Below are 17,255 nucleotides of genomic sequence, written 5' to 3'. Positions count from 1 at the left end.
CCAAAGACCCTGGAAACCTTGTTAGGGTTCATGGCATCATGGGACATCAGGACATTTTAAATCAGAATCCGGCTGCTTCTGCATTTTAGGAAACTAAAACTGGGTCGTCATTGGATCTTCCAGCAGGACAATGAGCCGATGTCCAAATCAACACAAATGGTTCACTGAGAATCACAGAATCGAGCTTCTGCCCTGAACATCTCAGTCCCCTGAGCTGAACCCCTGTGGGCTGGGCTGAAGAGGAGAGAGCGCAAGAGAGGGTCGAGGACCCTGGATGATCTGGAGAGTGTGTAAAGAGGAACGGGCTCAGATGCCCTGCTCTGGATCTCCAACCTTATAAAATGTTACAGGAGAGACTCAGGGCTGTTTTACTGACAAAGGGAGGGTGTACAAAGTACTAAATGCAGGGAGGCAATAATAGTGACACATGTTTTTGTTGCTGAAAATCATTTTCTTGATGAGGGATTTGTTTTACTCTGAATAAATTTATTTCAATTAAAGATTGGATTTTTCTCATTTTTTTCAGTGTGAGATGAAGCGGCTTCACCAAAAAGTGGATTTTTTTCTAAATGTTCTTACTAAAAATTACAAGGCGTGCCAATAATTCCGGAGGGCACTGTACATTATTTGATAGTAAAGTTGGGAAAAACAAACAAATAAATTAAAAAAAAAACATTCACAAAGTAAATGGATATATGATCAAACAAAAAAAAACTAATAATAAAAAACAACAAATCAAAATAAATAATTATATAAATGATTTTTAAAAAACCCAAATCAGCAGAAATAAATGAATATGTTAAACAAAATAAAATAAAAATGTAAAATATTTAAAATGTAAAAATAACATTTAAAATAAAAAAAGTTAAATGTAAATTATAAAAGTTAAGTTTTAAAAGTTAATTAATATGTAAGGTAATAAATTTGTTGCAATTATTATTGCTAATTATTCTGATAAATAATAAAAGTTAAATAATGTTTTTAATAAAAAAACAAATTAGCAAAAATAAATATATGAACAAACAATATATAAATAAAACTACTAATAAAAACAACAAACTAAATGAATAAACTAATAATAAAATAAAAACAATAAACTATAGTAAATACAAAAACACAAACAGAAACAACCAACCAAATCATCAAATTAATACATGCATTAATTAGTAATAAAAATAACAAACAAACAAAAAACTAAGTAACTAGATCTATAAACGAATCTCTAAATACAGAGGTAATGAGCTGTGCTGAACGAGCGCACTGAGATACGCAGCAGGTTCGGTGTGTAACAGTGCGATAGTGCTTGTAATTTAATCCTCCTCGAACAGCACCCACGTTTTACACTTAAAGACTTTTACCCCTGACGTTGTTTCGATGGTGGCTGGATGCCAAAGCAATTTAATCCAGCGTGAAAGTGTTTATTATTTAGGAAGTGAAGAGAATGAGCTCACCCGTAGCCACACTGTCTTTGGTCTTGCTGCCTGGAAACAGAAAAAAACAACAAAAAAGGAGACACATGAGTCGAGATGAGTTTCTTTGTGCGAAAGTCTGTTTTCACACTTTGTCATTGACAGAAAGCAGAGAACGTGAGAGCTGTGGATGAAACCCGCGGCTCAGATGGGAGACGATCGTCATAAAAGAGCTGACGTTTCGCTACAGAGCGTTGTCACATGCAGGGAAATGAACAAAAGTATGTAATTACTGACACTAGGAACTCACAGTGACATGATTATAGTGCGATGAATATTATAGCTATAGTGGTGTTTGAAAGTTTGTGAACCCTTTAGAATTTTCTATATTTCTGCATAAATATGACCTAAAACATCATCAGATTTTCACACAAGTCCTAAAAGTAGATAAAGAGAACCCAGTTAAACAAATGAGACAAGAATATTATACTTGGTCATTTATTTATTGAGGAAAATGATCCAATATTACATATCTGTGAGTGGCAAAAGTATGTGAACCTCTAGGATTAGCAGTTAATTTGAAGGTGAAATTAGAGTCAGGTGTTTTCAATCAGTGGGATGATAATCAGGTGTGAGTGGGTACACTGTTTTATTTAAAGAACAGGGATCTATCAAAGTCCGATCTTCACAATACATGTTTGTGGAAGTGTATCATGGCATGAACAAAGGAGATTTCTGAGGACTTCAGCAAAAGCGTTGTTGATGCTCATCAGGCTGGAAAAGGTTACAAAACCATCTCTAAAGAGTTTGGACTCCACCAATCCACAGTCAGACAGACTGTGTACAAATGGAGGAAATTCAAGACCATTGTTACCCTCCCCAGGAGTGGTCGGCCAACAAAGATCACTCCAAGAGCAAGGCGTGTAATAGTCGGCGAGGTCACGAAGGACCCCAGGGTAACTTCTAAGCAACTGGAGGCCTTTCTCACATTGGCTAATGTTCATGAGTCCACCATCAGGAGAACACTGAATAACAATGGTTTGCATGGCAGGGTTGCAAGGATAAAGCCACTGCTCTCCAAAAAGAACATTGCTGCTTGTCTGCAGTTTGCTAAAGATCATGTGGACAAGCCAGAAGGCTATTGGAAAAATGTTTTGTGGATGGATGAGACCAAAATAGAACTTTTTGGTTTAAATGAGACACGTTATGTTTGGAGAAAGGAAAACACTGTATTCCAGCATAAGAACCTTATCCTAGTTATGCAACATGGTGGTGGTAGTATCATGGTTTGGGCCTGCTTTGCTATATCTGGGCCAGGGTGGCTTGCCATCATTGATGGAACAATGAATTCTGAATTATACCAGCAAATTCTAAAGGAAAATGTCAGGACATCTGTCCATGAATTGAATCTCAAGAAAAGGTGGGTCATGCAGCAAGACAATGACCCTAAGCACACAAGTCGTTCTACCAAAGAATGGTTAAAGAAGAATAAAGTTAATGTTTTGGAATGGCCAAGTCAAAGTCCTGACCTTAATCCAATCGAAATGTTGTGGAAGGACCTGAAACGAGCAGTTCATGTGAGGAAACCCACCAACATCCCAGAGCTGAAGCTGTTCTATGTGGAGGAATGGGCTAAAATTCCTCCAAGCCGGTGTGCAGGACTGATCAACAGTCACCGGAAATGTTTAGTTGCAGTTATTGCTGCACAAGGGGGTCACACCAGATACTGAAAGCAAAGGTTCACATACTTTTGCCACTCACAGATATGTAATATTGGATAATTTTTCTGAATAAATGACTAAGTATAATATTTTTGTCTCATTTGTTTAACTGCGTTCTCTTTATCTACTTTTAGGACCTGGGTGAAAATCTGATGATGTTTTAGGTCATATTTATGCAGAAATATAGAAAATTCTAAAGGGTTCACAAACTTTCAAGCACCACTGTAATTTGTACAGAGCAATAATCATCTCATTCATGTTTTTTTCCTGATAGCAACGGAGGATTTTAAATGTCTGCAATCTCATATTTATACTCCACCGAAACAGGAAATGAATTAATATGTACCAGAAAGAATTCGTTTGTGTGTGTGTGTTTTAAATATTATGTATGGATGCCAAAACTTTTGGAACATATATGTACACTTGCGAGATAATAATTTTATCTGGAAAAGATACAAAGAGAATAGTTTCTCTTATTGTCTCCTCCCACTTTTCTTCCAACACATTAGCAGGAAAGTGCTATCTACCCTCTTCCACATACATGAGCTCACAGATGCCCATGATTGGATAGTGGCGCTGTGATTGACAGAGAGAGTGAGAGTGAGTGAGTGAGTGAGTGAGTGAGTGAGTGAGTGAATTTTACTCCTTTGGCTCTATTATCAGTGGCAGATGGTGCTAAAAAATCAGGGGCAGAGTTATTGTACTTTTAAAATTTTCATTAGTTTTTATTACTGTCTTTCAATTTGGCTTTTCATTTCAGTCTAATTTTAGGAGTGACAAGTAGTTTTGGTTTGGTTTTTATTTTTGAGGAATTAAAAGCTAGTTTTAGTTGAGTTTTTATTTGTTAAGAGATATTCATGATTTAAAGGTAGACTAACGTGCAGATTTTTCTGGTTTAAGTCATAAAAAGAATTTTCCTGACACCCAATTATTTTTGTTTAATGGACTGAAAGCTACTGATTTCAAATCACAGACTTCCAATTTGATTAGTTTTTTTTAATAGAACAATTAATGAATTTAGGGCCACGTGGCCCTAAACTCTCCACTATTTTTTCTTGCTTCACCATGACCCAATTCAAGATACGACGTCATGCATCACATCACGTGGTGGGCTTTCCCCATTTGCGCAAGGCATTGTGGGATACAAATTTGAAACAGGAAAGAAAAATGGAGGATGTGAGTGTGCGAATGAAATGTGAAAGACCGACTACAGTAACGGAAAGCGAGAAGAAAAGATGTTATGTTATATACGAAGGAAAGGTAAATATCAGCGAGCACCTCGGTGTGATCAGCTGTTTGTTTAGTGACAGAATGATGGAACTATCAGTGCACGCTCAAAGCTGAACCTGTAGATGGCAGTAATGCAACACTGTGGATGCCAGCTGCCGTAAAACCCAAAAGAAGAAGAAGAAGAAGGTAATAAACCTGCGCATGCGCACACAGACTTCCTCTGTCTGCTTGACTGCGCGAAATGACTGATTTCATACACATTATTTGCTTTAATCCCCTCAAATTAAATAACTTCCCAGTCACAAAATGGCCTGATATTTTGTGAGATATTACAGAAATAAACAGATATCACAATGAGCACGTTTCAGACGGAACTAAATTTCACCGATTTTATGAAATTGAAAGGCTGTCTACTTTTAAAGAAGCCAAAAAAGGTAGGATGAAATAATGCATGCCATTAAATATGATTTACAAAATCTACATGATCACCCTCTTCATCATCATCGCCATCATCATCTATCCAGCTTGCCAGCTTCGTTTGTCATAACAGGAGTGGGAGGGACCTCGAGTGTAAGCCCGCCCCCAATCACCAGCCTCTTAATGTTTAATTTGGGCTGGTCCGGTCCAAACTCCTTTATTCTCTTTTTTTTCTTCTAGTCTCCGCTGTTTAAACGGATGTTTCTCTACAGAAATAACAGAATTTTCTTTCTCCGCGGGTCCACTTGACCTTGCCATCTTGTGAAAGCTCCGGTCTCACGAGCAGCAGTGAGGGACAGCCGCAAATATGACAGTAAAAACTGTCCAGTCATGTTGAAAGAAAAAACTTAAAAGCAATTCCAACTGGCTGCTAATAAAAGAAGGTGTGTCCAGGGTGCACTTTGCTCCGCCCCAGGCCAAATCTTGAATCCGCTAATGAAAACAGCCTCAGGTCACCTGATCTCCAAAAGTTTGTGTAGCCACATACACACTCATTTAGCCAGCACCCTGGCAGGTGGAAGTGTACTAGAAGTGTAGGGGTTCACATAAAATTTAAATAAATACAGCTTAAAAAAATAGCTTCAATGAGGCTGGAGCTCATACCGGCCACTGTTGTTACGTGTGAGTTTGAAATCCGATCAATCCTGTAGGAGGAGTAGCGATTTTTGTGAAATTGCATATGACCCCTGTACACCTGCATCCTTGGCAGGTGGCTCCACCTGGTGAACAGTTCTTGTTGGAATATGTCTTTAGAGTCTTCTGGGTAAGTTTCAGTGAAAACATCCCAGCAGTTTACGAAGAGTAGCATTTAATATGACAAGTCACCCAAACATTTCAAACGCCCATAAAATGTTAAAGATGGCAGGTGGCGCTACAATCTTGACACCTTTTATACACACCAACCTGGGGAACGTTCCAGATGAGTTTAATCAAAATCTGATCACTCCTGTAGGAGGAGTAGTGATTTTTATAAATTGTAAATGGACAACGGATGGAAGACGCGTGATCACATAATGCGTAAAAACGGGTTAAAAATAAATAGATGTATATAGAGCAAAGTAGGATGACGAAGCAATTTTCATTTAATAAATACTTTTGCTGAATTAATTTATGTTTAATATCATGTAGCCTGGCAGCACGGTGGTGTAGTAGTTAGCGCTGTCACCTCACAGCAAGAAGGTCCGGGTTCGAGCCCCGTGGCCGGCGAGGGCCTTTCTGTGCGGAGTTTGCATGTTCTCCCCGTGTCCGCGTGGGTTTCCTCCGGGTGCTCCGGTTTCCCCCACAGTCCAAAGACATGCAGGTTAGGTTAACTGGTGACTCTAAATTGACCGTAGGTGTGAATGTGAGTGTGAATGGTTGTCTGTGTCTATGTGTCAGCCCTGTGATGACCTGGCGACTTGTCCAGGGTGTACCCCGCCTTTCGCCCGTAGTCAGCTGGGATAGGCTCCAGCTTGCCTGCGACCCTGTAGAAGGATAAAGCGGCTAGAGATAATGAGATGAGATGATTATTATTATAACTAAATGTACACAATTTATTATGTTTTCTTCATTTATTTACATTTTTGTTATTTTTTTTTACTTTACTACTCTATTAAACAGAATTTTTTGCGTAAACATTTATTTAACATTTTCCTTCCTAACAAATATCTCTTTTTTCAGGAAAACGGCTGGATCAATCTTCATGAAACTTTCAGGATAGATGGGCATTGGTCTCAAATAGGACCTCCAACATTTTAGGATCATCCGGTTAAGGTCACCAAAAAGGTCAAAATCATTTTTGTTGTGTCTACTGCCTCATATAGAGGCACTAACCACTACGTCATCATGCTGTAAGAGTGTAACAATCGTGCACTGTGCATGCGCATACACATGTTCCGATTAAAATGGCCGGTGAGTGTATACAATTTGGTTCACCATTCGAAATAAATGGACTAGACTAAAGAAATCGCTTTCAGACACGGTTATGCTTATTACAGAGGGAAAGTGTGTTCCACTGAGCTCTAGCGCCGGACCATTTCCGGGAAATAAGAGTTTGAGTCATGGCGACAGTGTGTGTATGTCAGCCTCGGTTCGGAGGTTTCAGTTTCGAAAACTGTAAGAAATAAGAGTAGAATAATATAAAGTACAGACACTTGGTATATTTTACTTCTGTGATGTTCATTTTTGGATTACGCTTCATTTTTGTTCTACTGCCTCATAGAGTAAATATATATGCTATATTTACTGTCTGGACATGGGATCAGAAAACTATTTTGTTTATAAGCAGTAGCCACATGGACCCAGAGGGTACCTATTTTTTTTTTTTTCATGATATCTTCCTTCATATTCATCATAAGTACTACTGGGTGAGGTTTGTTTTGCCTGGCAACACTCATCTCATCTCATTATCTCTAGTCGCTTTATCCTGTTCTACAGGGTCGCAGGCAAGCTGGAGCCTATCCCAGCTGACTACGGGCGAAAGGCGGGGTACACCCTGGACAAGTCGCCAGGTCATCACAGGGCTGACACATAGACACAGACAACCATTCACACTCACATTCACACCTACGGTCAATTTAGAGTCACCAGTTAACCTAACCTGCATGTCTTTGGACTGTGGGGGAAACCGGAGCACCCGGAGGAAACCCACACGGACACGGGGAGAACATGCAAACTCCGCACAGAAAGGCCCTCGCCGGCCACGGGGCTCGAACCCGGACCTTCTTGCTGTGAGGCGACAGCGCTAACCACTACACCACCGTGCCACCCCTGGCAACACTTGTTATTTATAATTTATTCTCTGTCTCTTTTTGCTTTCTTTCTTTGCTTCGTTCATTTGATTTGATTTGATTTTTCATTCATTCAGTGTCATGCATTGATTTGTTGTTGTTCATGCTGTAAAATGTATTGAGCTACAGTATACATGCAAGAAAAGTGGCATATTAATCCATCTATCTGTGACTTTTATTTCATTTCATTGAAACACAGTAAATCTGAAGGACAGGAAAATTATAAGTATAAAAAAAAAAACAAGTGATATGTACACGTGTGTATACGGGCAGTGAAAATGAGCTCTCTCACACTCGCATCCCATCCTTCATATCGTCGCCTGGTCTTTTCTCTGAAGATCTCGCTCTCTCTCTCTCACACACACACACACACACACACACACACACACACACACACACACACACACACACACACACACACACACACAGACAGACAGACAGACAGACAGACACACACACCATGCTCACTGAAGCGTAGCTTTCTGGGCCATCATTCTCTCGGTGTGTGTGAGTGATGCTGCATGTACACTGCTATACTGCTGCTACTTGCTAACAATCAGGAGGCGGGATAAAGATATCTAGGCTAATTTCCTCTCTCTGTCACAGACTGTGTGCGCACATACGTGTGTGTGTGCATGTGAACAAACCTAGAATATGAATGTGCCCTGGGTTCTGTACGGTTCTGTGAAGCTTGCCTGAAGATGTGTGTGTGTGTGTGTGTGTGTGTGTGTGTGTGTGTGTGTGTGTGTGTGTGTGTGTGAAATATAAGCAGCCGAATGAATACACAGCGTTAAGGAGCTCGTTGAAAGAAGCAGGTCGATAAAAATCTATTTTTCATCCCGCAGATATGACAGCCTGCATCCAATCAGCTTCACCTTCTGCTCTGCTCTTTGTTTAAATGTGCCTCAGGGGACTTTCTGATCGACGATAAGATTCCAGACACAACACTTTAAACACACACACACACACACACACACACACACACACACACACAAACTGAAAAATATTTCCAGAATTATTGGCACCTTTCAAGAGAACATGAATTTCTGTAGGTGTATTCTTTCAAAAACTATAGAGTAGAGTGGGGTAATACGCCCCCGTGGGGTAATACGCCCCCGGCCTGTTTTACCCAAAATAACCACCAGATGGCGCAAAGTTACATTTCTATTGTTGCTATGGACTGGCTTGACAACGGGGATATATAAATATCCACTGTGGATCGCATATCAGCAACGCAGCGGAGAGAAATCAAATTTCATGGTAAGTGATATAATTTTCAGATATCAGTAAAACTGTATTTAGATAGCTGCTATTTCGTCAGATATCACAGCTGTGTATGTGGTATGAGTAGACAAGTCAGTACATTAAAAAAAAATACATTAGGTATAAAAAGTTGAATCACATTTTGAAAGTAAGACCCTTTTTTGTAAAAGTGTAGTCTGTGGGGTAAAACACCCCCTTAATGGTGGGGTAAATGGCCCCCAGGGGGCATCGTTTCCTTTTATCATAATTACTGTATTTCATACATTTCTGAATAGCAGATACATAGTTTTTAATAACATCTCGCTTACCTGGTTGAGTAAAGCAAGTAATTTGAACTTAATATTAAAAATAATTGAAATAAAAAAAAATTTAAATTAAAATGCGAAATATAATAAAATAATGCATCTATTCATTAATTCAGGGATATTTTCTTGTTTCTTTCACATTATAGGCTTAAGTAAACAATTTTGCTATCCAAACAGCTTTTTTTGAATGAGGGGGCCTATTGCCCCACCTCTGGGGGCCTTTTACCCCACTGGGGGGGGGGGGGGGGGGTGTAAAAGGCCCCCTTGGCACAATGTTTGTTTTTGTTAAAAAAAAATAAGTATTAACTTTAGGCAAACTTTAGGTGGCATTATTGTTCATGTCACTGTTGTCAAAAACTATGATTAAAACTAAACACATGGTTCATTTCAACTTGGAGAAAAACTGAATTTTCCTTAAGGGGGGCTTTTCCCCCCACTCTACATGACAAAAATAACCATAAATAAAAATAATTTTATCATCCCAACACACCCAATGGATGCCCACTGGATAATGGATGCTTTCATGCATTTTATAGCTCTTTAAAAGACGGAGCATTAGGAGTTCTGCTTAATACCGCAAATATTTTAAACCCTGGTTTCCTCTACAAAGAGGTTAAAGGTGCTGACTGCAAAGTCATCTGAATTTTTATTTATTTATTTTTTAATTGTGCATGGCATTTTCCTCTGTCTCACAAGAACAATATCATGCAGACGAGATGCGATCATTTTGATTTGGTTGCTTTCCTCCGTTTTGGGAGTGCTTTCCTCCCTCTTGAGGTAAACAGTAAGGCCCTATGGAAACAGCGAGGAGCTTTAACTAATTAGCATAATTATGGAACTGTGTCACACCAAGATGGTGACGCGCAGAAAACATCATGACTCTGCATCGATCTCGGAGAGTTTTGAGTCACAGGGATGTAATCTGTGGTTGACATGCGTGAATAGATCAGTGATACAAAAGACGAATATACCTTTTCTCTCATCCTGCTTTTGTGTTATTGTTTCTTTCTCTGTAACACCAAGGAGAATGAAAAAGTTTGCTGTTTATAATGGTAAACTGAACCCCGATCTTAAACCTCATCCTCACTTAAGATGAGGTTACACAAGTTTTTTCTCCAGATTGTAACCTCGATACACAGTCATGCTCAGTCTGTACTGGTCCGTCCTTGTCTGCAGATTTCCAGCATAATCAGATTCGACAGTCGACACAAAAATCGAAAAAATGTCAGAGTTCAACTGATCTAATTTTGTCTGATTTCTCTCACAATTAAATTTAAGGCCATGAACATTTTTTTTTACCTGATCCTGGGGTTAGTCTGTCACAATATTAGATCTAAAGCTCTTAAATGTTCTTTGGTTTGCTCCTTTGTAAGGAACAGCGGTGAAATTAAATTTAACCTGTCAGTCGCTCGACAAGAAAACTAATAGTGTTGAGAAACGAATTATATCTACTTTCAGTTTCTCCTCCAAAGTTAAAGGTGCAAACAATCCACCTCATTCATGTTCATTACACCTGCAATGTTATTTCATGTTAACCCACATGGAGATCAGATCTATTATACTCTGTATACGACAGTCACTGCAGAAACATGCTGCATGAATCTACAGTCTAGGCTGGAAAGAAATCAGCCCCAGCCTCATTTCTCACTTCTTCACACCATTCTTTGCATTATGTACAACTTTAGGTGGTGCTGCTGTTGTGCTCAGTTCCAAAGTAAAGTCAAAAATAATCCTCTTTAAGAAATTGAAGACATTTATTAACAGCAGATACTCTCATGTGGAAGTCTAAAAATGAAATTTATTACCCATATTTTATCTTTGAAAACCAGGAAGGCTTTACTCTGCCAGCACATTTCTACCAGACGTCCCTGTGGGAAAACTTTAAAGGTCTGCCATATGCCTTTTCTGTAATCAGTTTCGATTGTGCTTTGTGAGAATCATTCTCTTTTTAGGGCCAGGGAATAGAAAGTAGATCTGATATCCTGGATAAAAAGGAAGACCTTTTCTAGCTCCATTATGTGAATGTTACCGTATATAGTTAGAAACACTGTTCTGTTTTTCCCCCCACATTGTGAATAATGTATATCATGCTGTGATAGTACCTCTGAATATAATATACTGTATGTTGTCAGATAATTTATGACAGCAAAAAATAAATGAGAAGGGAACTCGGGAGAATAGAGTGCATACCTCCACCATAGCTACATATTATCAACATCAAAATCAAATAACTTGAACCTAGAACACTAAAGCTGTCCACCAAATTTCATCCAAATCTGTTCACTATTTTTTGAGTTACATTGGGAACAGATTAAAAAAAAAATCTGGAACTGCATACATATCTGGCCACTAGATCCTCATACATATGTGGATTTGCATCAAAATCTAATCAGTTGTTTCTTGGCCTATGGGTCACCTTTCCACCAAATTTCATCCAAATCCATTCACTACTTTTTGAGTTACATTGGGAACAGGCAAACAAACAAATGAAAAGTCGTGCAGAGCACGATACTTGCGAAAATCACAAAGAAATGGAAGTTATGGCTGATTAGGTGTTTTTACAAGATTTGACCTTGGTGACTTTGACCTTTGACTTTGACCCACTAAAAACTAATGATGTCTTTGTGTGACCCTAGTGCATTTTGGTGAAGATTGGTCAAGAAATGATGACGCTAGAGCACCAACAAACAAACGGACAAATGGACAGATCAACATACTTGCAAAAATCTCCAATTTTCACAAAGCAACAAACTAAGAAACCGAGGCAAAAACATAACCTCCTCCAACACAGTTGGCGGAGGTAAACAGAAAGAAAAACAAATCACGGCAAGGAAATGAAAGGATTTCAAAAATGCCGTAAAAAACAAACCCTCTATTATCCAATAAAGCCTTAAAGAACCACCTTCAAGAAGAGTGTACGTATTAACTGGGTAGGTGTATGATACAAACTGCATATTCCTAAAACCTAGAACCTTTAAGGCATTTCCAGTTTAGCTACACTGTATTGGTTCTTGGTACATGTTTAGAAAAAAGGTTCTTCAAGGGTTCTTTAGGGGTTAATTTGTACCCCTTTTCCACCAACAGGGACCAGGACCCGTTCAAATTTGCACACCAAATTTTGAACCGTTTGGAGCATTTCAACCAAAAATAAATTGGTTTGGAACATGAAAAGTTGGTTCCCAGCAAGAAGCAAAATAAAGCTGTTTTTTCCGGTGTGAACCATGATGACATTAGAGGGCGTGTCATTAGTTTGGGGAGGAAGCAGAGCACAGCAATGGAGGGCACAATGGAAAAGGATACAACTTCAGAAAAAAAATGGATCGCAAACAAATATCTGCAAAAACAGAACAAAAGCTCGGAGGTAATCAATGAGCGCCACTGTCTTGCTACGAATGTTTACTCCTGTTGTGAATTGTGCCACACCTTCCATTCAGGACACATCCTTGATTACAATGGTTCTGATCAAAACTGGTTCACTAGCTGGCCCCGAGGTTCAAGGAATCCTGAACGGAACCGGTTCAAGAACCCGTTCGTTGTTGGTCAAAAAGGGGTATTAGATAACTCAGGGTTCTTGGGGCCCTTTCCAAGGACTGCTAATAGCCCACATTTTCTATCCCCTGATTTTTTTTTTTCAGGTTTAAAGGTAAGTGGGTGTATTTAAGGATGGTCGTCTAGGTCTAGATGTTGCTGTTAAAAAACCTGTACACTCTGGAAACAAAAATCTTTTTAAAACAAAACACAATCTACATGACCTGGCACTGATGATAACCGGGCTGTACCCATATGTCACGCACTACAGGGGGAAATAGACCGGTGTTAATGACGCTCTTGAGAGCGAGCACTCACTCCAACACTTAATGCATGCACAGAGTTGCCACATTATTATGCAGAAATATATTGCTAATATACTGGACATCTTTTAGGTTTATTTCAATGCTTTCCATCTTCTCATTCACATCTCATTGTATTAGCATTTTTATTTTTCATTTTAAAATTGTTTCTTGTTTTCATAGATCATTTGAAATCAACATTTGAAAAAAAAAAGTTCGAGTTCCAGTCCATATTTTCTATGCCCTGATTTTTTTCAGGTTTAAAGGGAAGTGTTTGTGTTTAACACTAAGGTCTCACACAGCCAGAATCACTTCATGGTAGACAAGTTTGAGCCTTCTGGAGGTCAACTGGCACACTTTCTGGGCCCTTCTGTCGGAATATGTGAGAGCCGGGGAGCTACCTTGACAACCGAGAGGGCATGGCTTCCATCCCCGCAAAGTTTTGTCAGGTTGAAAACAATGAAATTCATGATGATTTCATCCATTGCAACTGTGAAGGCATCCATGAGCATCCCTGAGGCATACGTGAGGCTTATGTAGGATGCCGGGGGTTACCTTTGCATTCCATGGCAACCATCAAGCTCAAAATGTTCAGAAAACAACATTCTAGAAAAAATGAAAAGTTTCCCTAGGGAGCATGGTTTATTTTGTCTTGCCGTGGCTGTGCCGTAGTGCAGCCGTGAAAACTGTAAACACTGCCGTAAGGCCATACGTCACTATACATTGCTGCCACCATTAGATTTACTGGTGTCTTTCATCTCTACCATTGCAGCTACCATGGCTTCGTTTGCATATTTACTGCACCCAAAAACTTAGGTGGGTAAGCAGATTCTGAAAATAAGGAACTTTCCCTACACTGTCAGAAACAGGGGTACAGTAGGAGTCCATTTCTTTCCCTCAAGGTACAACCTACACTAATGTACCTTCCAGGGCTCATTATTGGACTTCAAGGTAACTAGGTGTACCTTTTCAGGGCCAAAAAGATTCATATACAGTGGTATGCAAAAGTTTGGGCACCGCTGGTCAAAATTGCTGTTACTGTGAACAGTTAAACAAGTTGAAGATGAAATGATCTCCAAAAGGCATAAAGTTAAAGATGACTCATTCCCTTTATATTTTAAGCAAAAACAACTTTTTATTTTCATCTTTTACATTTTCAAAATCACAAAAAAGGAAAAGGGCCCAAAGCAAAAGTTTGGGCACCCTGCATGATTAGTACCAAGTAACACCCCCTTTGGCAAGTATCACAGCTTGTAAACACTTTTTGTAGCCAGCTAATAATCTTTCAGTTCTTACCTGGAGGATTTTCACACATTCGTCCTTGTAAAAGGCTTCCAGTTCTACAAGTTTCTTGGGCTGTCTTGCATGCACTGCTCTTTTGAGATCTATCCACAGATTTTCAATGATGTTTAGGTCAGGGGACTGTGAGGGCCAGGGCAAAACCTTCAGCTTGGGCCTCTTGAGCTGTTCCATTGTAGATTTTGAGGTGTGTTTTGGGTCATCATCTTATTGTAGGCCCCATCCTCTTTTTAACTTCAACTTTTTCACAGATGGTGTGATGTTTGCTTCCAGAATTTGCTGGTATTTATTCGAATCAATGCTTCCCTCGACCAATGAAATGTGCCCTGTGCCACTGGCTGCAACACAACCTCAAAGCATGATGGATCCACACCCATGATTCAGAGTTGGAGAGGTGTTCTTTTCCTGGAATTTGGCACCTTTTTTCTCCAAACATACCTTTGCACATTGTGGCCAAAAAGTTCTATTTTGATTTCATCAGTCCACAGGACCCGTTTCCAAAATGCATCAGGCTTATTTAGATGTTCATTTGCAAACTTCAGACGCTGAATTTTGTGGCTAGGACGCAGGAAAGGTTTTCTTCTGATGACTCTTCCATGAAGGTCATATTTGTTCAGGTGTCGCTGCATAGTAGAACAGTGCACCACCACTCCAGGGTCTGCTAAATCCTACTGAAGGTCTTTTGCAGTCAAACAGGGGTTTTTATTTGCCTTTCTAGCAATCCAATGAGCAGTTCTTTCAGAAAGTTTTCTTCATCTTCCAGACCTCACCTTGATCTCTACTGTTTCTGTTAACTGCCATTTCTTAATAACATTACGATCTGAGGAAACAGCTACCTGAAAACACTTTGCTACGTTCTTGTAGCCTTCTCCTGCTTCGTGAGCATCAATTATTTTATTATTCAGAATGCGAGGGAGTTGCTTAGAGGAGCCCATGGCTGTTGATTTTAGGGACAAGTTTGAGGAGTCAGAGAATTTATACAGCTTTGAAATCTGCATCATTTGACCTTTCCTAATGAAGAATTTGAACAAGCCACAGCTCAATAAGCTCATTAAGGTCTGGAACCTTGGTAAAAGTTACTTGAGAACTCAAATGTATTGGGGTGCCCAAACTTTCGCATGGTGTTCCTTTTCTTTTTTCACTCTCCAATTGTACAAAACAAAACTAATACACAAATCTTGCAGAAAACGCTGAAAAGAAATGTGTCGTCTTTACCCTTATGCCTTTTGGTGATCAGTTCATCTTCTGCTCACTTAACTATTCACAGTAAGAGACATTTTCAGTAAGGGTGCCCAAACTTTTGCATGCCACTGTATGTTCCCCAGCAGTATATAAAGGGTACAAATAAGTACCTTAGAGGGTACTGATCCAGTGACAAGCCATTGTACCACTAAAGGTACAACAATGTACTTTATTTTCTGAAAGTGTATGTGAATATTGACAGAAACTTTGGACTTAATGGGTGAATGTGTGGTATGAACTCAACAAATTATTGGTACTTGGTACACTTTGGGCAAAAGGGCTTCCTCACAGGTGAACTGAATATCTAAGGATTCTTAGCTTCGTCAAAGGGTTCTACTTGGAATGGTCCACCTGGAAAGACAACCAAAGGAAAACTCCAGGATTTTTTAACCTGGGCCCTATTTCTCCATCTCTTTGGGTCCAAATAATGGCAATGGTTGTTGTAACCATTGTTTTACCTTTCTCTTCTTCTGGTCTCTGATGTAATGATCCATTCAGTGCCTGTAGTCGATTATCGCATAGGGCTGTTTTTGGACAATAACATTATCAGCCTGTTATTGATGAAAACAAGTAGTCTCTTTTGATGCAGATCTTTGCCCCATAGGATTACACTGTATAGCCATTTTGCAGTTGCTGGTTATGGGGTTGTATCTCAATGCTGGACCGAGTTTAATCGTTATTGTCTCTAGTAAACATCTGGACCCAAAGAGATGGAGAAATAGGGCCCAGGTTAAAAATCCTGGAGTTTTCCTTTCAGGGTTCTTTGGTTGTCTTTCTGGATGGACCATTCCAAGTAGAACCCATTCAGGAGGCTAAGAATCCTTAATTATCCAATTCACCCTTGATGAAGCCCTTTTGCTCAGAGTGTACCATGTACCAATAATTTGTTGAGTTTTAAAGGTTGGACTTCATCCATTACTTTACATCCCATCTTGCAAGGCATTTAGGGTCTCATGTAATATACTGTATCTTCTCTTGAGCTGTGTAGGATTCAGGGCACCTGCACTTGCTCTCTGACTTCACCCACTGAAGTATGGCTGATTTTCCTGCTTCTTTCTTCTCTGTACAGCTTTGTTCTCTTGCCCTTGTATGTCTGCATTTTCAGAGCTGTACATCCAAACACAGCTCAACTGTGAGAAAGCAGGAAGTGGGTCAGCTTATACTAATTTACACTCTGCTTCGCATGCTGAGCCATGTGTCATTGGGGCAAGTAAACACATGGTCTTATACACACGCACATGCACACATGCACACCGGGGCAGATTCAGACCACATGTCAATAACTGGTCATCATACAGTATTCAGTCATACAATAGCTTCCTATTGTCCTAAAGAGCACAGTGTTGATTCTCAGGTAGTACACACACACACACACACACACACACACACACACACACACACACACACACACACACACACACGTTGCTGTGCATTGTGTTGCATCAGACCATCACACGCAGTGTGTGTGTGTGTTTGTGTGTGTGCTGAAAAAGAATGCTATGCTGTGAGATCATGGAATAGTGTGACATGTGGCCGGCGTGGCTTCTGTCCAACCCTCGGGCAGGAGATCAGAGAGAAGCTGGAGCATGTCCAAGAAACTACACCTCTCTCTCTCTCTCTCTCTCAGTTTTTAATCGTATTATTCATTTAAAAGTAAGAGTGTATTATTAATGAAATTGTAAGCTGTAATAATAATAATAATAATGCTTAT

The 17,255-nt window shown here is 39.6% G+C and overlaps 1 protein-coding gene across 4 annotated transcripts in view; it reads right to left on the bottom strand.

Annotated features, from left to right (window-relative positions):
• Positions 1-17,255, bottom strand: part of sncb (synuclein, beta) — a 78,557-nt gene that overhangs the window by 29,603 nt on the left and 31,699 nt on the right. For all 4 annotated transcript variants that reach the window (XM_060911338.1, XM_060911328.1, XM_060911320.1 and 1 more), the window contains exon 3: positions 1,452-1,481. In XM_060911338.1, the coding sequence (XP_060767321.1) occupies positions 1,452-1,481 (30 nt within the window). The remainder of the gene's footprint in view (positions 1-1,451; positions 1,482-17,255) is intronic.

This window comes from Neoarius graeffei, chromosome 2 (assembly GCF_027579695.1).
Source record: "Neoarius graeffei isolate fNeoGra1 chromosome 2, fNeoGra1.pri, whole genome shotgun sequence".
NCBI lineage: Eukaryota > Metazoa > Chordata > Actinopteri > Siluriformes > Ariidae > Neoarius > Neoarius graeffei.
This window is presented reverse-complemented; position numbering and strand designations above follow the sequence as displayed.